A 22815-nucleotide genomic window follows, 5' to 3' on the forward strand; every position below is an offset into this window, starting at 1 on the left:
CTCATGGGTGAGCATGAGGCCAGACTTAATTGAACACTAGCAGGAAGCGTGACTAATTACCCACAGGAAGCAGCTTGACTCGCTGCAATGCTGCAATCGCTGCTCTTCCAAGTGCAATACATTCTCTCTGATATCCACTTGTGGGATGTAAAGTCAGACTACTGATACTGGAACACAAGTGTGCTGACTCACCCTGACCCCCTTTTCCACACCGGCCAGTCATCCTGCATTAACAAAGGATGGCTTATACAGTTATATATATATGTTAAATACAGAGAAAAGCCTATTACTAAAAATAATGTTAATGAGATGCAGATCTAGGTCTCTGTTTTAAATTCTAGAGAGGTATACATACATATGCAACTGCCTTCTAAGTTCGCAACAGCAATGGGACCTTATTTAGAATGCTATAGACCTCGTAAAATCATGTGAAGCTCAAAGAGGCATGACTCAAAATTGATTGAAAAGACCCATCTGTATTAAATATTAGTTTAGCGCCACATCAGAACCAAAGATGAGTATCCCTCTTGCATCATATTATATGAAAATCAAGAGGTTTTAGGTACAGAAATACACATGGTAACCACATTACCCATAATTCCTCATATCCAGACATTATTGGTTTATGATATCAGGGCAGATGGGATGCAGTTCAGTTATATATATATATATATATATATATATATATATATATATATATATATATATATATATATATACTTCAGTTATATATATATATACTTAGTATTAAATTAAATATACAGTACTGTTCAATAGTTTAGGGTCGGTAAGATTTTCAATTTTTTGAATGTCTCATATTCTCAGTATTAGGCTGTATGTATTTGATTTAAAATACAGAAAAAATATTATTTAATATTTGAAAAAAAAAATTTGTTTTGTTTTGTTTTTTGAAAACTTTTTTCTGCTTTTTTTTTCAGGATTATTTGATGAAAGTTTAAATAAACAACCTTAATTTGAAATAGAAATATTTTGTAACAATGTAAATGTTGTAATTTTTTTATCAATTTGTTGCATCCTTCTTGAATAAAAGTATTAATTTCTTTCTTTAAAAAAGTTGTTAACACCAAACTTTTGTAAGTATGTTATTATGATGATTTTTTTTTTCTCTTTTTCGCCGATTGAAAATCATCTCATCACAAAACTTTTTAGAATAGACCTTTCCATGAAAGGTAGGCCTACACGAAATGCTGAAAGAATTTGGCCATAATGTTTGGCCAAATTCGGCAGCATAGTGTTGCGTCCTAATTTTTAGCCTTTGAAAACAGCCTTCATGTCGGGAGCATGTCTATGATGACTTAAACGCTGTCTAGGTAGGCAGCTGACTCGTTTTTTGGAACACAGCTAATGTCTCTACCCCCATCCTCCTACACATCAGTCGCTTGTTGTAGTCTAGCTGGTGCTCGGTAACGAGTTGATGGAGGCTAATTACACGTTTGCTATTTACTTTTCTAAACTGGGTGATTTATTTAGTGAAGGTGGCTCTTACAGGTCTACTGCTAATTATAGAGACTTGCTGAGAGACAGGAATAGCTTTGTGTCGCTAAGAGACGAAGGGGTTGCTAGTTGAGCTAAGATGCCATTTCTTAGGCCAAAGCTGGCAAAGCTATACATATACACACATATGTAGATGAACAGAGTCAGATAAGTCAGAAAAAATAGTTTAGATGTCTCACACCCCAAATCCTCTGTCATTTAAAGCAGTTTTGAGTAACACTTTCCACGAAGTGTGTACAAATGCAGTGCTAACGTGCTGTTTACTTTCTATGCATTCATAATGCATTATGATACACCTTGTAATAGGTTCTGTGTTCTCCAAAATGCTTGTAACCACAGTTATGAGATACTTATTGATTAATTATTTGACTTTTAAAAAGTATAAGGCATTATAGCACATAATCAACACCAGATTTTCAGCGTTAAAATGCATTGTACACTTTGAATGTAAAAAGACAAGTATTATAATGTATTACCTTGCAGCTACAATTATTCATGACAAGATAAACCTGATTACAGTGTGTACTGTAATGCATTATGAATACATTTAATGCATTATATATAGGCTACAGGCTTCATAGAAAGTGTTACTGAGTGTTGCTGCATCTCAGCGCGGCATTTCACCTTGAGACAACAGAATTATTTAAAGGTTTAGATGGTTAAGCTCTATTTCACACTAGATCCCAATGGATATACTTTCATTTTCTAGCGTAATTCTCATTATTTATTTCTGCTGAATGAAATGTGCTTACTAATTAGATGACAAATATTTCTCCGGAAGCACTGCTTGTTTTAGTAATGACATGTTTTGAAATGGGCCAGGCCGAGGGAGATTCCTCTTTTCTGCAACAGTGGGAGTAAGCGTGACCACATTGTAGGAATATCTTGCTGTGTTTATTATGATTTCTGTGGTAATTGGGTGAATGGCGGAGAGCTGTCACTCAAACTCCACCAAGGTCAAGGTCAGTGTTGTTGTGGAGACTTTTGTCTTGCGATCTAAATCTGGTCCTCATTGTAGTTTGATATGGTCAAGATCCATCACTTAGGAAGAGACTGTCTGATTGACATATAAAGCAACCAACCTCTGTTTAAGTTTTTGTACATCACTCTTGAAGTTGCGTAGAACCAGCTAATCAAATTTTGTAAGCAGTATGCATCAGAGAGTCAGTGAATAGACTGCGGATGGCCTAGGAACATTGTGTCCTTCACTTTTGTGCTCTAGAAATGCAGGAAGCCTTTATAGTACTCTCTTTAGCTTCCTGAAACTCCTGAATGTCACGTCAAGAAAACGGCTTATGTACTTTTTTCCCACATGTTTCTGTCCCCAGTTTTCTTCATCTTTGTATCTTTTTTCCCCTTCTCCTTGCGCTCTCTCTCTTAACTTGAGCTGATTGACAACTGCAAGAGAATTTAAGAGACTGGCTCCCCTGCCATGAGGTCCTTCATATCTCTGTTTCAGCTCTCATCAAACGAGAGTGCTTTGTTCGCATATGTTTGTGTAACAGAACGGAGAGCTTTCCCACTTTTTTGGGCTTCAGAAAAGTATTTTGAAAGTTTTAAAATGAGTGTTTTGTAATTCCCATTATTCCCAAAGTTGATTCTCTCTCTTTTTTAACCCTTAAATGCATACCTCGGGTCTTTAGTGACCCGGGACGTCATTCACTACCCTCCTCCTCATTCATTTTTTAAAGTTAGACATCAACCTTCTTGGTATTCCTCAATCAATTCATTATAAAGAATATAACAAGAAAGAAAAACATAAAATTATAAAAGAAAGTAGGGCTGGGCGATATATTGCATGAGATTGTCACGCGCATTTCGTCAGTAAAGCCGGTTCCCTGATTACCGCTAAATCGCCATCACCTGCTTTCAAATGCAGCGGCATTTAATAGACAGAGCCGTAGATCACTGAAAAGCCACGCAATATCGCATTCATTATCGAAGGCGATTCATCTGCGATATGAACGCGATATTGCGTGGCTTTTCAGTGATCTACGGCTCTGTCTATTAAATGCCGCTGCGTTTGAAAGCAGGTGATGTCGATTTAGCGGTAATCAGGGAACCGGCTTTACTGACGAAATGCGCGTGACAATCGCATGCGATATAAAAGAAAGCCCATTTTTGTATTCATTTTTTGTAAAAATTGTATAGGGTCGCTAATGACCCGAGGTGTGTATGAGTGTACGTGTTTTTTTTCTTCACAACAATAATTGAATCTTAGATGACAGAATAAGTGCAATTCACCTTTATTCCACAAGGTGGCAATGTCTGATACACAATGCTGAAGTGACGACTCATTCAGACAGAAAACGAAATAATAAGAAAAACATGAAATGGCTCCGATTTATGGCAGAGCAAGTACTGAACGCAATCAAATATGACTGTCACTGTCACTGGATGGATCTGGTGAAGCTGTTAGCGATCAAAATATTGATTTTTGAAGATGTTGAAAATTATATAGTTTTGAGAATACATTTGAGATCGCGAATGGGCTCATATTCGTGACCTCAAACATAAAACTAGCCTATTATTTGCTGAATTTACTGGAAATGAGCTCTGACGAGGACAGTGATGATGGCATAAAACATCTGCTCAAACTGAGCCTTCCAAGCTCCAAAAGGTAACAAAATATGCTTTATTTTATTCTTCTGTAATTGTTACTCTAATATCAGAGGAGTTTTATATTATCACGACAGGTAGAAATCCTTCCGTGTTAGATATAGATCCAGGTCAATAAAGACCCAAATATGTAAGAATGATTGGTGAAACTGTCATGCATTTAAGGGTTAATTACTGTATTAATTTACACAGTAAAAAAAATATTTTCATGATTTATCACAACATTTTTTCTTTTGTCAAATCAACTTTTAATTAATTAATGTTGTTCAGATAACATCATATTTTGAGTTTCTGTTTATTAAACCAATCGCCTTCATTGTATTAACTCGAATTTTTAATTTCAATGAACTCGCAATTTTTCTTTTTTTACAGTATACATACTTTCCCTGTAATACAGTGATGTGAAAAATAAATGTATTTTTCTGCATTGTAGTAATGAGAATGTAATGAGGTGGGGTGCTGCGTTGTCATAAATAACTAATAATACAAAAAAAATGGTTCTAAAAATAGATTATTAAAAAAAAATACATATATATTAGTAAGTTAGTTAGGCTACAGTTATTGGTATGTGTGGGAAAAGGACACACCTGATATTTTATATACAAACTACATGCATACCCATTATGAGGAAAGGTATTTTATTTGTTGCTTGGCAGAAGTTTCAGTCATTAACAAGTGGCAGTGTTACAAATGTGTTTGCTTTTACAACGTGTTGCATTATTTTCCACTTAAAGAGGCATTTTTCTCATGCGGTGCTCAAAGGAGGAGAGTTTGGCTGTAGCTGTGAGTGTTTGCGGACCTTTAATGAAGCGACCATGGGGCTGACAGGTGCTATTATTGGGAACATTAAGTGAGATGAAGGGCTACTGGCTCCCTTGGACAAGATAATGATGTTTGTACTGGAAAGAAGAAAACCAGGAACTGTTTAAAGTTGCTTTGAGAAGAAAGTGAACAAGGTTTGGCATAGTGATATCTTCCAGATGTGTGTAATGGTGCAGTTTGGTTCATGCTGTAGATATCTCAAAGTGTCAACGTAGACAACCATTTTGCATACACTGTTTGAAATGTTTATCTTTGTTGAGTAGGCAGGATGTTTGTATGTTTGCTTTCCTCATATAAGCACCCAGGCTCAATGAATTACCGCTAAGCCTCGGCTCCAACAGGAAACCTTTCATTGTTGATCATGAACAACTGGTATTTCCAAACTTATAATACAGAGGGAAAGACAAAGGGAAGTTTTACCATTATGTAACCTTGTTTCGCACGCATTATTATCGTCCATTGATTTTTATGGTATTCATCACTCAGGAGAAAATTCTGCGAAGATGCTTTAATTACTGAACGCTGGAGCAGGGGATTCTCTGTGTCTGTGCACTTAAATATGGATGTTAGCTGCTCCGTGGGGATTCTTGAGGGAAACTAGACTAAATGAGTCTCTGTTTGTACCGCCCATAAAGATTCTGATCTACGATCAACCTTTAAACAAACACAATTAACTCAATTGGCAGCTAGTGACACTGATTCATTCAGGTGACTTAATGAATCTGGCTGTCGGTTGTGTGGGTCTTGTCAAGAGCCCTCAAATGGCAAACCTGTTATCTTCCTCCATGCTGGTATTTATCTGATATACAATTAGGAGGAATATTTTGCCAGTATATTTTCTTAAATTATGAAATTTCTTCAATGGGCCAATGAGAATGTGGTCTGAAAGAGTGGAGAGGGCTCGCACCCTATTAATTTCACCTTCCCCTGCCTACAACATCTCCAAATGTCATCTTTGTGCCAAGTCAACTAATGATAATGTCATGCCAGGTGAGAGGAAGGGACAGTCTCGCTGGATTCAAGTGTGTGTGGGTGTCCTGGCTGAGAGGAGCATTTAGGAGGCACATCTTTCAATGGGACGAGGGGCAGCCAAGGGCCAGCGCACACACAGGAAACTAGTACTGACAGCCCAACTGCCTGCACTTCCTGTCCAAGCGCACAGTGGCGTCTCGTCCTTGCAGAAACGACAAACACTCTCACCCTTCTCCGCCGAGGGTCTCGTCTGGGAGTGATGTTTGAAATACACATACACAACCGTACACACAATAAAACCCTAGTCCCCATCCTCTTCCAATCTCCCCTGAGCCAAATGAGAGAATCACAGCCATATGTCAGCCGTCTGCGCTCCCATTCATGTGGCGGAATGCCGTGCCTCGGTATGAATGGAAAACTACCATGAAATCAATGGAGAAACTGCATTAAACTCAGTGTCGCACAGACTGATGGCTGGTGTGTTATGGGTAAACAGCGGTAAGCTGTGTTTGCTGCCGCCTCAGCCCTGATTCAGCAAAGTCTTGTTCATCGCTCAGTTACAATGTCATAAGATGATTCCTTTTCCTCGAGGTGTCTCTCTATCCCTGAGTACTGCAAAGACACTTTATGCTCTCCCTCCGAAGCCCGCCCTACCTGTTTTCAATTATTTGTACAAATTATGTGATTTAAAATGTTTCATTCTCCCTGCTCTTTTTTTCTTTATGACTTTTATTTTTTAATCTTTGTATAAATGAAAGTGGGATGCAATGTAATTTTGGACTCCATTGACTTTGATACTTCATAATAGAATTCTTTAAAAAACATTTTTAAAAGGTTTTGAGTGGTAGTGTAACTTGTCTCACACCTTTGTTGTATCGATACACTTTTAAATTTTTACATGTGAAATGATAAGACATCAAAAAAATCTCACATTAAATGAGATTAATTTTTTTAACCCCTCCTGTTTGAACTGCCCACTCTAAGTGGGACTCGAACCCGGGTCCGCCGACATGGGAGTTGGGCTCTCTAACAAGGAGGCTAAAGACTGCAGTCCCTAGCATCAATCGCTAGAGTGCCTCTTGAGATCAGGAGAGTGAGGTTTACAGGCACAGCTCTTACTAGCCTACGTCCATTATCCTCACTCCCATCCGGGTCACGGCACCAATGTAACCCCTCCTGTTCTAAGTGGGACTCGAACCCAGGTCCGCTGACATGGTAGTTGGCAGAGACTAAAGACCGCAGACTCTAGCATCAGTCCGTTACATTTGGTAACAGTTTATTTTAAGGTGTCCTTTTTACAGTGTAACTATACATTTAAGTACTGGGTTGTATTAATTAACAACATGAACTTACTATGTAATTAGGGTTGGGGTTTGCTTTAGTGTTAGTTGCATGTAATTAAGTATATGTAGTATATGTAACATATGTAACAAGGACAGTAAAATAAAGTGTTACTGCATCTTTTGACTTGGGCACTATACCAACCACCCAGAACACTATCGAAATGACATGAAAATGCTCTTAAAACGCTCATAACATCTTAGCAACTGCATAGAAATGCCTTATCGACCACCCAGAAAACCCTAAGTTATTTTTTTATATACCTAAAGTTTTGCACAAGCAGGCACATTCACATTTTCTGATTTTACACTGTATTTGTGTTGTAAACCTGCTGTTTAACAACTTCCTGATTTTTTAGCTCTATCCTTTTTCCTTGATATTGTTTTGAATTATTTTAATGAATTCCTCTAATGAGACTTAGAAAGGTTTACAGTCCCATACAGTCCTATATAACTCAATTTACAGCATTACACAACAGCCCTCAAGTGTTTCAGGGCTGTTAAATATTCCATATGCTTACGGAGCCCCTCTTTTTTTTATTAAATAGTACACTTCCATCCCTTTTCCACCCAGTCCTGTGATTAATAATCTAAACTTCATCTAAAAGCAAAAAAAAAACCAAAAAACAAATACAGTCTCTGGATCATCCGCAAGGCAGTGAACTCACAGACCCTCTGGCTTATGACAGCTTTTCTCAGCAGCTGACTCCTCCTATTGGCCAAGTACAGTAACTGCAGGCTTCCAGTACCTGCGCAGTTATAGGCACTGCAGACTGTAGAGAGAGCCGAACGCTGCCGTTTATCAGCGGGACGCTGAGGACGGGGACAACCTGGGCTCAGATACTCTTAAGAGGTACACACACTTCACTTGAGCTTAACTCTGGCAGGCTGAAACAACAGGGACTGGTGACTGCTTCTTAGAGTCAGGGACAAAGCCTGGGGATTTGTGTTTTTGTTTGATGGATGTGTGTGTCTGGACGCATGTATGTGTGCACTGGCAACCTACTTGCGAGGGGAGGAGGCTGCACTCATGAATGACGGCTGTATGAGTGTGCGTGTGCGTGTGTGTGTGTCCGTTCAATGCTGTGTGAACACTGAGGGTGGCATAGTTGGGTTTTACAGCGAAGTGATGCATCAGCCAAACAAGCGCTTGCTCATTAATAGAGACAAAACCACAGTGTCAGAGCTGTTGGGATGAATCGAAAATAATGGGTCGCAGAAAAGAAACAGTGACGCATGATAAATAGCTGTGAGTGAAGTCAAGGGGTGCTAGGACACTAGATTAATGCTGTTTAGATGGGATCCAGCAAACATCTGGGGACTAAATAGCCTTGGGACTGACTTTTGGATGTGTTTGCGTTTATGTGAGCTTCTGCCGGTCTCACAGTGGGAAACATCAGCAAGTTCGCCCCCTAAAATAACGGGACGGGAAACTGTTTAACCTTGGCTCGATGTACTTCCCTCCATGAAACTATCAGATTGAAAGACTGCTTTACAACCAGTTTCCTTCTGCCATAACAGTCGCTTATTTACAGCTGCAGACTGGCCCATTTCTCCCTCCCTTGTGCCTGAGTGTTAATGGCAGCATTGATTAAAGCATTTACAGTGTTCTGCTGGTTATCATGTGCATAGGATGCCGGCTTGCTTGTAACAGAGCTTCTCTTCGATATATTGTAAGTTGTCTATGCTGATAAAAATCTTAATGGTGGTTTTCAGATGAACCAATCTGTTTCTAAGGAAGTAAATGAATGTGGTAATGGTTCTCTCAGGGAGATTTTCTGTATCCACTGCTATTCTCTTTAATAGGATGCAGGGAGACTCCTTTAGCCTTATTTTAATGAGAATCTCCTCTTACTCTACCTGTCAGCTTTTTATTTTTAATTTTCTGTTCTTTTTGCTCATCGTTCTTGTTCCTCTTTCATCCACAATCTAAAGCTGAATTGTGTACTTTCTTTGCAGAAACAATTGTAAGTAAACCAATTTCCCTGTAGAGTGAAAACACTGTGGCTCTTTGGTGTTTTCAAAACATTGCTTTTTTTTTTGTTTTGCATCCTGACCAGCTTTGCACAGCAACATTAGTTCAACCAATAGCGTTTGGGGAATGGCTGTTTGTCTGGCCGATGGTAAGAGTGTTCGGAAAACCTGTTTGAGAACAGGTGGCTTAGAATTTAAGCAGCTTTTCAGCAGCATTTCACATGTATAATTTTGACAGATGTTAGCATCATTTTAACCCTAGGTTATGAAGCCCAGCTTTAGTAGTCCCAGAGGCATGCCATATAAAGTGAAGGGTTCTGAGGGTAAAAGTATTTTTAGCATTTAACAGCCAAGAGTCTTGGCTTTTGGTTGTTATCATTTTCCATTTGGGCAATGCTGCCCAATCATGTTCCTGGATAAATATATAGTTCAGTGATGAAACTGTTCCAAGCAGCTGACTTAAAGACAATGCGTCATCCAATAGTTCCGTTTTGTTCTATCTACATAACCTATTTATTCCTGACTTCGAATTGGATCAGTTCATTGCAGCGCACCGTGGGATTTCACTTGCCCTCCACCTTCCCCAGCACCACCTGCTTAGATCTGCTCAGGGGGTTCTCCCTATGTTTCCTTGCAGCCTAAATTCACTTCTATGTTTTCATGTGCATTTTAGATGTATTCTCACTCATCCAGCAGCAGCAGCGTAGCAGATCTAGTCCGCCAAGACCAAACCTGTGTATTACATCTATATTAACCCTCTGGGGTCTGAGGATTTTCGGGGCCCTGGAGAAGTTTTGACATTCCCTGACATTTGTGCTTTTTTCAGTTGTTCATGAACATATTGTGACAAAACTGTCATTACACTGTATTCAGCACAAACTAGGATACAATAATATGTGAGGAACATGTATGTACATGTTTGTGTTTTTGAAGGAATAACGTTTATGCGTGGTTTTTGAAAAAACAAAAATCTTAAGTCACCGAAATAAGGCCAACAAAAATTATATTAAATCTGTGTTCACAAGACTTCTGGGTATTGGAGGTTGTAGACTAGAGTTTTTGCTTCAAAATTATGCAAAAATTATCCTGCCTACTCGTTCATATAAAACAATAGAGAGATTTAAATTTTCTAAGACACTTTTTGTCAAGAAACACAGTATGTGTGGAGGTGTGAATCATCATGAGTAATGCTGTGATTCACACCTGAGAAGACAAAAGATCCGCATAATGAGCTGCAAAATGACCCGCATAATAATGAACTCCTTCAGTCAGGTAGGCTATATGAAAAAACCCTCTGTGATCATGCTGATAACAGGATTAATATCTACTCTTGACAAAAAAACATGATTTTTGTGATCTCATGCATACACATGTTATTGCACATCATGTGAAAAACAAAATTGTATAGGCCTATGTCAAATTACAGTACCAGTCAAAAGATTGGACGCATTGCCATTATAATGGTTTTAAAAGAAGTCTCAAGTCTCTAACCAAATAATGGTTTTCTATTTTAATATACTTTAAAATATATTGTATTTCTGTGATGCAAAGCGTCTGAACATTCCTACCTTTATGGCATTTCATATAGGCTACTATATTTGTTATATTATATAGCCTAAATGTTAATGTGCAGTTGACAAACTATACATCATTAAAAAGATCTAAGACTCAAGCTTCACATTTTGACTCTTAAAATCTTATATTGACTGTAATTTCTTAATATGCTTAAAAGCATGCACATTTGGAGAAATATAGATGTATTCTCATATGTTTATGTCAGTTTTCTATACAGAGGAGTAATATTTATTCTATATTTATTGTCATCACTGTGAGCGCTGGATACTGTGTTTTCAATTCATAGGAGGGTGCTCTGTGAACCTTTAGTCCACAAATGTTTTATTGAAGAAGAGGCATATCATGTGACATTCCAGGAACTAACAGAGGCTTCCAAAGATCGCTAACCATGGCTATAACATGCAGATAGACACTTTTGAAGATAATAAATACACGATTGTGACAATGTATTCATGTATTGCCTCAGAATTTGCGTCTGAATAGCGCTCGCTCTGTGGGCATGGCCGCATTAGCAGATAATGAGCTAAATCACGGGCTTCTTTCATACAGATTACATAAACAGAGAAATTTTGTTTTCGATTTGACTTACACAATTTAAAACCTGACATTTCAACATTTCTTTAGACATAAGTCTAGTTTTTTTGTGATTAGTATTCACTAAGTTACAGTTCATTTTCTGAGAACTATCAGATTGGACTTTGTTCGGAGGGAGACGAAAGATCACGCATCATGTTAGTTTTCTTTATTTTACAAAAAGCACAACATTTTGTTTTTACTCTGAGTGTACACAAATAAAAGACGATATTCCACAGATTTAAATGGTGTATAACTCTTAATTGTATGTGCAACATTGACAGAGTATTTTGAGTCTCTTTCACACTGGTAAGAAAAACACAGAGGTGGTATCTCCGGCGATACCTCCTTCTCGAGGGAGTTAATAAATGTTGTTTAAATTAATTCTGAGAGTTGTCATGATTGAAATACATTAATACATTAACCCAGGACTGACAAATATACAGTGTGCAAAAAGATGAATACCTAAAACTGTAGTCTGCTAACTTTTCAGTAAGGTTTAAACAAGATAACCGAGGAACACATTAATCCAGGGTTTAGACTGCTACTGGGCTAACAGTTTTAAATGTGAAAAGCCCACTAGTCTCTTGCTTTTTCTGTTGTTCTTTGCACTCGCTCTCTCCCACTTTCTCTCTCTGTCATTTTATTCTCTCATCTTGCTTTCTCTTACCATGCCTCTCTCTGTTTCTTTGTTGATCTCTGGGCGCTGGAGGCAATAAGAGGAAGAAAGAGTGATTTTTTCTTTCCTTCATTTCAGAGGTCCAGATGGACAGTTTCTGCCCGTCGAGCACATGAACAACTGTGGCACTGCGGCACCCCTAATTCTCCCTGCCCTCCATTAGGCAGGGAAAAGGGGAATGGGGTTGTGCTGCAGAGAATCGCTCTCTTATACTCCGCTTCTTTTTCTGACCTTTCAACCACTGCATCAGTTTACCTCACCAACGCCACAGATATCATCCTCCTACATCCTGAACTGCTAGGATGAACTAAACATCAATATCATAGCTAAACCAAAGCAGAATTCACCTGGCTTTTTAGGTGCTGTGAGAATGTGTAAATTCTTTGCTGTTTTCTCTGCCGTGACTGGAGGTGTTGGCATGTGCAGTAGTGTAGCTCTTTGTTTACTCAACTATCAGAGGTGACTGTGGTTTGGAGTGGTGAGCGGAGGCCTTTTTAGCTCTCTTTTGGATTGTGTTGTTTAAGTGGGAGGATGACTAAAGGGTTCTTCATCACCCTGTTCTCGTTAACGACTCCTCTTCATATGCTGAAACCACAACAGATGAAACCTTTGAACTGTGGCATCTTTGAGTGGAATGCTCCCTTTTGCCTGGCAAAGGCAGAAATGTTTAATTGGTCACTGTGTTTGAGGTGGCGAGAGAGTATGGCTGATGTTTTTTTTATTTTATGAGGCATTATAATATGGTCTAAAATGAAATGTGAATGTATGTGAATGAAAATTCCTTTGAAATTTTACTGGGTTTGTGGGAGTAAATTAATTTACCACTTTAAATACCTTTCAGTGCGTCATTCATAACTTAAACATGAAGATTATGGGGGTGTGGGGAGGTCTGACCACCCTAATTAAGGCCCGAAGTGCCTAAAGTTTCCGTTAGGACCAAAATGAAATGGCACATTGAAAAACATAGAAAGTAAGATGCTGTTTGGCTGAAAAAGTTGAGCCCATCTGATAGTCTCTGTATAATTCACACACTGATATGAAACGGTACAGACAAAAGCCCCATACAGACAACTCTATTAGTGAGAGGATGTGAGCTCTGAGAGTGTACCTTGCCACTGGGGTGCTCTCACTTAGGTGGGGAATGGAAAACCGCTTCCCTCTTGTGCAATAAGATCTAATCCTAAAATCACAATGAAAGAGCAGAGCTCTAAGATTTGCGACATGAGTATTTTAAGGGGCCCTAGAACAGACCCCTGAGGAACACCATATCCAAAGAATCTTTTAGACATGTTACTAAGTCACTAGGGGGTTGCATTTGTTCGAACAGACCTGATATATTAAGCAATAAACAAGGACTTCCTATTTAGTGTTCCCCGTATGCTGTTTTAATGGGTTTTATTTCTGTTTCACTTCTGGTACTGCTTTGAAACTGTTATGTAAAAACGTACATCCACCAGGACTTAATTTAAATGATTTTAATGGTCGTTTAAGAGCTCAAGCTGAGATGACACCAGCCTTTAGAGAAGAATTAGCCTTTGGAAAAGTTAATTTGTTGTCAGTAGTTTTACCCGTTATCTGTGTAATCCACATCTGATTAAAAGGATCAGCGGTGTCACAATGTCATGCTAGGCCTGGATTCTATCCAGTAGAAAATCCAGATAATCTATTACAAGTGCTGAGGCCTCATTGATAGCTTTGATTAAATTGAACTCAACTTGTCCAAACTGAAGCTGGCTGCTTTCATGGCTGTGATTTTTTTCTCTTTCTCTAACTCACATAGTATGTGGTTCAGGTTAGTGTTGAGTGAATCTTCCATGAATCAAACAACAAACACTTTTTAACCTGCTTAGGTCATAAATCTTCATTAATCTGCATTGTCTGTCTAGAAGCTGTGTTTTTATTCATCCATCTTCTGTTCCTTATCAAGTTTGTTTTTTCTCATATTCCCTATAGATCTACACTGATTGGGCAAACCATTATTTGGCCAAGTCCGGTTGTCCAAGGCTTATTAAGGACCTGACTCAGGACATACCCGATGGAGTTCTGCTGGCAGAAATCATCCAGATAATAGGTGAGAGCATGCACACACACACACACACACACACACACACACACAGACACACAGTGCAGGCTAATAAATCTTCACAGCTCATTTGAGTGATAAAATTATTTCTGTAAAACATAACTACTTACAGCGTTTCATCTTAAATTATTCTGCTCACGTTAAACTGGATTAGAAGCCGTAGAAATTCAGCAACATGAGAATTGAATACTATTTCTGCACTATTAAAGCATGTGTCTCCCATGTGTTCACTTTAGTGAGCCCAGAGTGGTTTGTGTTGTGTGCATGTGTGTCAGTCTGTCTTTTTTATTTTCCCTTCTTTCTTTCCCCTCATCCCATTTTCCCCTCCTCTGGGCTGTCCTGAAACTTTATTATGAACCTCCAGCATACAATGGCAGATCTTATGTCACAATCTCGCAACCAACAGCTGATGAATTAACAGCCGTTCGTTTTCTCAGCATTTTCTCCCACACTGCAAACAAACATATGCCCACTCAATCACAAAATCTCACAAACTGCAAAGGCAAACTTTCTTGCCTCATGTCGGTAACCCGTGGATGGAAAGGCCGGAGGTTATGGTACGCTTTTTTTGTTTTGTACCAGTGTTCTGCAGAGGTTTAATCCGGCAATATCTCTTTTGCAGCTAATGAAAAGGTAGACGATATTAACAGCTGCCCCAAGAGTCACTCTCAAATGGTAAGTGTCATTTTTTTTATCCATACTACTGTAATAATCATTGCTTCATTAGTTAATTTAGTCTATTTGTGAATGTAAATACAGTAATAGCATGATGCCTTTTCTCTCCATCATTGTTTCTTGATTTGCTTATACATTTTCTAGGTCTCTACATAATTCATATACTTTACTTTATGGTATTACATAGTTGTGATGAAATAACTGTTATTATAAAATGCGTCCAAACCTTTGACTGGTAAAGTATATTTTGTCACTTTTTTTGTCACAACAGTATTATATAGCTATTTTGTCATTGCATTTTTATGATAAACAGCACATGCCACTATGTCACTAAAATAAACCAGTCTCATGAAATTGCTCCTGTCTCAAAATCATGAAGACCCATTATTATTTTGTTCCTTTCGGTCTGCCAAATGATAATGTTTTTGCTGATGATTTTGCAAAATAATGATTCTTTGCTGTTATCCATGTAGGTAAGATCCTCTATGCTTATGTTGTGTTTCTGCTGTAGCACAGTGCTGTGATTAAACTCTTGCTAAGCTGTAATACAGTAAAGGCTTTAGTGGCCTCACAGGTCTTTTCTGCAGTAGAATGGACCAACCGGGCTCTAGGCTATAACTCTTTGCATGTCAATGAGTATAGCAGAGAATGCTAGGATAGTTGCTGTGGACTTCTTCTAACAACTCCCATGTAGGTATTCTTGTCAGATTGGAAGAGCACAAAGACTGCAGTAAAAGCTTTAGTTTTAAGTTCAAGGCTAAGTTTTTTGGGGGCGGTGTGGGAGGTTTCATTGTTTCATTGAATGGCCATTGATCTTGCACCTGCGGCCAGCATGTGTGTGCACACGTATGTAGAGCTTTTACACTGAGGAAGTGTGCCTGTTTATGAAACTGTTTACGGGAAGTTGAGGTTATGGAGGAATCTGACATACACACGCTGTATCACAGCCAAGCTTCACAGGAGTAACCCATCAGCACGTTGTTGTAAATTGCTAGGAGACTTCTCTGTGATTGCTTAGGTTTTATCAGTGTTTGATTGATAGAAATATTGTGCAAAAACAGCATGCCTTATTGATAAATGGGATGCTGGTGTACAGGGTTCTTAACTAGCTTAAAGAAATAGTTTGCTAATTTTTTTTTTGTTTGTTTTTTTTTTTTTTTTTTGTGTCTATGCAGTAAAATCAATATGGCCACATACAAAGTAACCAGGAGGCTGATTAACCCTTAAATGCATACCTCGGGTCTTTAGTGACCGTCATTCACTACCCTCCTCCTCGTTCATTTTTAAAGTTAGACATCAGCCTTCTTGGTATTCCTCAATCAATTCATTATAAAGAATATAACAAGAAAAAAATCATAAAATTATAAAAGAAAGCCTATTTTTGTATTCATTTTTTGTAAAAATTGTATAGGGTCGCAAACGACCCGAGGTGTGTATGAGTGTACATATATTTTTTCTGCGCAACAATAATTGAATCTTAGATGACAGAATAAGTACAATTCACCTTTATTCCACAAGGTGGCAATGTCTGATACACAATGCTGAAGTGACGACTCATTCAGACAGAAAACGAAATAATAAGAGAAACATGAAATGGCTCAGCGATTTACTGCAGAACAAGTACTGAACGCAATCAAATATGACTGTAACTGTTACTGGATGGATCTGGTGAAGCTGTTAGCGATCGAAATATTGATTTTGAAGATGTTGAAAATTATGTAGTTCTGAGAAAATGTTTGAGATCGCGAATTCGCTCATATTCGTGACCTCAAACATAAAACTATCCCATTATTTGCTGAATTTACTGGGAAATGAGCTCTGGCGAGAACTGTGATGATGGCATAAAACATATGCTCAAACGAAGCCCTTTCAAGCCCCAAAAGGTAACAAAATATGATTTATTTTATTCTTCTGTAATTGTTACTCTAATATCAGAGGAGTTTTATATTATCACGACAGGTAGAGATCCTTCCGTATTAGATATAGATCCGGGTCGATAAAGACCCGAATATGTAAGAATGATTGGCGAAACAGTCATGCATTTAAGGGTTAAACAACTGGAGTTGTATTACTTTTGCGATACATTTAGGGTGACCACCCGTCCCGCATTTTGCAGGACAGTCCCGAAATTGAGTGCTTAGTTTGTCCCGCGTCCCGCAAGACTTAAATAGTGTCCCACATTTCATTTATGTCTGTATTATAATTTTTCATCCCTGAAATTACAATACCACAATATGAAATATAATAAAAACTGTGACTGGAATTTAAAAATCTATTTGTGCAGCCGTCATATTCTAACTGTGAAAATAACCAACAAACGCAATCATAGAGACAGGTTTTCCCGCTGATGACAACTGAGTGGACAGCGCAAAGGAATAGCTAAGTGCGGGCCTCATCAAAGTCGGTAAACACAACTACAACAGTAGGAATTTCATCTCACATACTGGATAAGAACCTCAAGATCTGCTCAAAGCTGCCCAAACTGATGATTTAAAGCATGTAATCATCCATCCTGATGTTAAATATTTCCAATGAGCATGCGGCGATCCCGTGGATCCTCGATTGGATATTCTCCATTCATTTTTACCAATAAAAAATGTATTAAGACTTTCATACACAACTTTCTTCTCATGTTATTGGTAATTTAATGCAGGTTCTATGCCGTTATATTATAATGAAAAATGTCGAGAGCGCATTATTGTAACACAGCACATCAAATCGCGAGCAGGAATCTCTCCGCTCACAGGCTGATTCTGGAGGCGCGCACGCTCTCGCTCAGATATTACATGTGCATTGTCCTCCTGCATGTGCAGCCATGAATCTAGAATTGTCTTCTCTCCAGGATTTAATGTCACCAGAAGCGCAACATTATAATGTGGGCACCCACCACCAGAAACATTAATCGGCGCATATGCCAAGTTTGCCAACAAATGTAAATCAATGTTTACTTAGCCGTAGTAGTCCTAAATTTATCTGTCCCGCATTGTCCCGCGAAATCACGTCTACTGTCCTGCAACAGATCAATAGCCAGGTGGTCACCCTACGATACATATATGTCCTTTTTGAATCTTGAAACTTTTGGACACAATTGACTTATATTGTATGGACAAAAACAGCTTAAAGGGATAGTTCACCCCAAAAAAATGAAAATTGTGCCATCATTTACTCCCCCTTAAGTTGTTCCAAACCTGTATGAATTTATTTGGAAGATATTTGGATGAATGTTAGTAAACAAGCAGATCTCGCCCCTCATTGACTACCATAGGGGTGATGATGGGTCCATGATGGGGTGCTATTTCCAAAACTCTAGTTTCAACGAACTTTCTCAAACAGCATCGCAAAGTTGCGTGGTTGGAACAACAACTCTCGACAGGTGGTTAAAAGCATAGTTTCTATGGTATGTTATGGTAGTTAGGCTGCTAGTTATGTCGTTGTATGGGAAACATACTAGCTTTGTTTGCTGGTTCACCATGAAAAATCCATGCTTATTTAAGCTGGTCTTTTCTGTAGGGAGTTATGTAGGATGGGGTCATTTATGTGTTAAATAATATCCTGGCCTCAGTCTGGTTAACGTGTTCAGGAATAAGTCAGGAAGCTAATCTATTGTGCCCCTTTTCCTGTATTTGTTACTGTGTGGCAGTTAATATTAAACAGTAAATCACGCCAAGCCTCATTGCTCAGGGAGTCGGCAATCTGCCATTGAGGAATAATCAATTATAACTATCATTCAGAAAGGAAATTCCTTATCGATTAGGATTAGATAGCCATGAATTTCTCGCTGTGAACCAATAAAACTTTACAACTTTGGCATTAGCAAAAAACGCTTGCTCGCGTCCATTAAAAGCACCTGTTAAAAGTGACTCTGCTTCAGTTAAATGAGTGTACTGTTGGGTGCTTTCCCAGGCATTGAAGATGGTTGCTAAATTACATGCGTAATAAACTCTCTCTCATTGATCTGATTGGTCTCTCGGGGCTCAATTAAACTGGCATGAAGAGAGGCAGATAAATCGTCGTCTACAGGCTGTCTGTTCATTCACCGACCCTTATGGAAACGTTTGTCTTTTGAACCGCAACTGCACCAGAAGCTAAAAAGGTAGGACCCACTTTTCCCATTAGGAATTGCTACGATCCCAAGGCTGGTATTCGGATTAGTCTGGAATTCTGAACATGTTGGTCCACCGAATGAGCCCTTTCTGCCATTTGCAGTGTAGTCAGTGAGACAGCTATTTCTGGAGATTATGCATCAGAATGGGAGTTCTCCTGTACACAAGTGTATCCCATATGCCTGGCTTTATTAGTAGATTCAGGGATTGCAACATTTGAAGATGTCCCCGAGACATGTACGGAAATAATTTTGCACATGCAGATCCCGAAGATCATCAAAGGCGACATAATGGAAAATTGGCCGATTTAATATGCAGTTTGTGATCTCATTTAGTATTAACTTAAAGATGTCACCGATGAGACTCTTGGCTTCTTAGCGGATGTTTTGTGGATGACGGCTGCTTCATCAAATCCCTGTTTGCACCTCTTTCCTCTCTTATCAGGCATTGTTGGGACAAATTCAGTCTGACAGTGTTGTCTCGTCCCTAAAACTGGAAACCACAGGAACTGAGCATGCAGAGAGCGCCTTTGAACACAACCAGACACCCTCCAGCTCGGAAAGAGACTGAGAGAAATCCAAACAGTGCCATAAAAGCCATTCAGCTGAAAGAAGTGTCGCAATACTAATCTATATAATTAAAACTTTCATTAATAAACCACATTGCACTTCAAAAGGCAACAGATGAGTAGGCACACAGTTGGACTGCAATTCCCAGAATGCACCACATAAACTGCAAGTCTGTCTATACACATATGAGGTTTGAGTTTGTGGCCATCAGGAGAGGCTGTACCTCTCCAGGTCGTGTGGGGGGACCAGTGCAGTTAAGTGTGTTAGGGCTTGTAAAGTGGCTGCATCATCTGGGTTCCATCTGTTAGTGGCATACAGCCTGACATGTGAGAGATACACTACAGACATCAGCATATCTCTCTGATGGCACAACCGCATTCACCTTTATATGATTAATACAGCATCTGCCCAACTGTTCGGATGCTCAGCTGGTTTACCCTGCTGGATATCAGCTGGTCCACATGTCTGGATCAATGAATCATTTAATAAGGATGGACTTTGGGTGTTTGAGTTAGTTAATTAGTGAGTTAGATCCTCAAGAGAATAAACTTTGGACATTTATTGTATTAGTTTGGTAAGTTAGTAAGCTAGTTCATCAAAAAGATGGGCTTTTGGTGTTGATTCAGTTTGGTTAGCATGTTAGTTCATCGAGAAGCATGACAATGGGTCTTGATTGAGTTGGTTTTGTTGTTCACTGAGTTACAGTAGATCATTGAGAGGATGGACTTTGCATCTTGATTGAGTTTGATTAGTTAGTTCATCAAGATGATGGTCTTTTGGAATTGATAAAAGTTAGTTTGGTTAGTTAATTTAGAGGGTGACCTTTGGATCTTAATGGAGTTAGTTAGTGAGTTAGTTCATGAAGAGAATAAACATTGAAAGTTTATTGAGGTCGTTTGGTTAGTGAGTTAGTTCATCGAGATGTTTATTAAGAGGGTCTTGATTTGGGTCTTGATTAATTTAGTTTGGCTTTGTGTTGATTTGGTTATTCTGGTTAGTGAGTTAGTTCAAGAAGCATGATGTTGGTTCTTGATTGACTTGGTTTGGTTATTTAGAGTTAGTTATTTAGAAAGTTAGTGGGTTCGTTTATTAAGAGGGTCTTGATTAATTTAGTTTGGCTAGTGAGTTGGTTTATTAAGAGGCTGGACATTGGGTCTTGATTGAGTTGGTTTGGTTAGTGAATAATCGTTCAGCAGACACTTTATTTTATTTTACTTTATTTAAAGTAACTCACACATGAGTATTATTTTGTATTTGAAATGTTTTGTTTTGTTTTGTTTTTCTTGTTTAATAGCATAGTATATTGTAGTTTATTTTTTGGACCAAGATTGCTGTACCACTTTTTTTGACTAACAGTTGGTGGTCAACTGAAATATCAATCATTTAGCCTGCTCAGAGGAGATGAGGAGATTGTTAAAGACTGAGTGCATCTTGAACAGAATCATAGGACATTTCTCACCTTGTCTTTTTGTGTGTTTAAGGCCACATAGTGACACTTGACGTTCACATTTGAAATGTGACGTGCAGTGTTTGACATTAGTGGTGACCTTTCCACTTGGGCTTGTAGACATAACAGAAATGGTTCTGATTGTTTCCTGTCAGATATGTTTACCGTCACTGGACTGTGATTATGCTTTGACCTCTGCTGTGGGAGGATCTGTTTTTGGATTGAGGGATGTTCCTCTTTTTACTTTTGACAGGGAATCATTTTAATAATTATAAAGATTTCAATCCACTTAGAAATTACCTTGAGGTGTTTGGGTCCTGATGTCTTTTTCCTTCCTCAGACATGTTTGACATGCTTTCAAAATCTAATTTCCTTGTCCTGTTGTAATCATCTTGTTGAAGACATTTTCGCAGTTATGAATGAAGGAAATGTTCATTCATTATGTCATCAGAAAACATATTTGACAGACATTTTAATGGACCTCCAAATATCCGGTCTCCCAGAGTGAAAACCAGAGAGTCTAAGCCTCTGATTATATCTCATTGAATGCTTTTCTGTGGTTCATTCAAATTCTGCTCGACAACAATAAAGAAGCTTAAAACACCACACAGAGAAAACTATAGAAGTAAGCCTGTTAAATCCCCGAGAAACTCTGTTTCCTTTAAGAAATCTACAGAGATCAAACCATAATACAGACTGAGGATAACTACAGCGAAGACTCTTGGTTTCCGATGGTAACATGGAAGAACCGGGTGTGTGACGTGACTAAAAGAGCAAATCTGTCACCCAAAACATTATTCAAAAATCCACAAGCCTCATTTATGAGATGATGGCCTTAAAGGGATAATTCACCCAAAAATGAAAATTCTGTCAGCTTCATGTCATTCCAAATCCGTATGCCAATGTCACATGGACCAATTTTATGATATTTTATGGTGCTTTTGGTTCATTTTTTGAAGTTTTAAGAGATAAAATCACAGGCATCACAGGCATTTTTCTTGGCATTCTCAGGTATTTTGAGAGAGCAGACACTTCAAATCACATATTGCAGGCAATCCATCCTGCTAGTGCCGTTCCTCCACCAGTCTTATGCAGGGCAGTGGCTGCAGCCTGATCCATTTAGTTGCTAATTAGACAGAGGAGGCCACAGGAATTTAACGGCTGTCGTCATTGGCTGGCATCATAATGGCTCAGCTACGGTTGTTTGTCTCATTGCCCATGGGCACAGAAAATGGCATGCTGAAGTTGGCACTGAGATGGCTTTAACAAAGAGACCTGCCAAGCATTGCTATAACACTATTAGTGCAGACATGACTTATTTGTTGCATCTGTGAACTAAAACAATTTAAAAAATGTTATTAATAAGTCCTGGAGTGCAAAGTGAAGAAGTAGTAGTAAATTGTTTTCACTTGGTTTGTAATTTCAATTATACACAGGCCTAATGGCAATTCTGTCGCATAATTTGTTGGTAAAATAACTAATAATTTTATGTAGGGGTGAGTGGGATTAGTTTTCACACTTTTTACTTCTCTTTACTCTTGTGACAACTTGCCCCACGTTGTTCAAAAGGGTTAAACTTAGGGATAATTGTGTACTGTAATGTAAACCTGGACTATGTAACATATACTGCAGTGAATTATAAGTAGTAGAGAGTGGCATTCTTGTTTTGTAAAGAAATTTTACGAAAGAAAACATTGTATAATGCTACCTGATGTTAGTGTTTTTTCTGTCTGTGTTTTATGATTGACAAAGTGTGTTTGTTGGGTAAAAACCTCTGCTAGTGTTATGGAGGAATGACTTGATTTGAGACATGTATGAAGTGTTTTAGTAGTTTAAGTGCATTTTGAATGAGAAATTAACTGATGTGCC

General features: G+C 38.5%; 1 protein-coding gene across 23 annotated transcripts in view; it reads left to right on the forward strand.

Moving 5' to 3' along the window:
* The window catches only part of nav3 (neuron navigator 3), a 387003-nt gene that overhangs the window by 244123 nt on the left and 120065 nt on the right, over positions 1–22815 (forward strand). For 22 of the 23 annotated variants that reach the window (XM_048155140.1, XM_048155118.1, XM_048155120.1 and 19 more), the window contains 2 exons: positions 14023–14140; positions 14775–14827. In XM_048155140.1, the coding sequence (XP_048011097.1) occupies positions 14023–14140; positions 14775–14827 (171 nt within the window). Of the gene's footprint in view, positions 1–8005; positions 8122–14022; positions 14141–14774; positions 14828–22815 lie in introns of those variants that run through there. The other variant, XM_048155141.1, reaches the window with a different exon arrangement.

Source organism: Megalobrama amblycephala, linkage group LG14 (assembly GCF_018812025.1).
Source record: "Megalobrama amblycephala isolate DHTTF-2021 linkage group LG14, ASM1881202v1, whole genome shotgun sequence".
NCBI lineage: Eukaryota > Metazoa > Chordata > Actinopteri > Cypriniformes > Xenocyprididae > Megalobrama > Megalobrama amblycephala.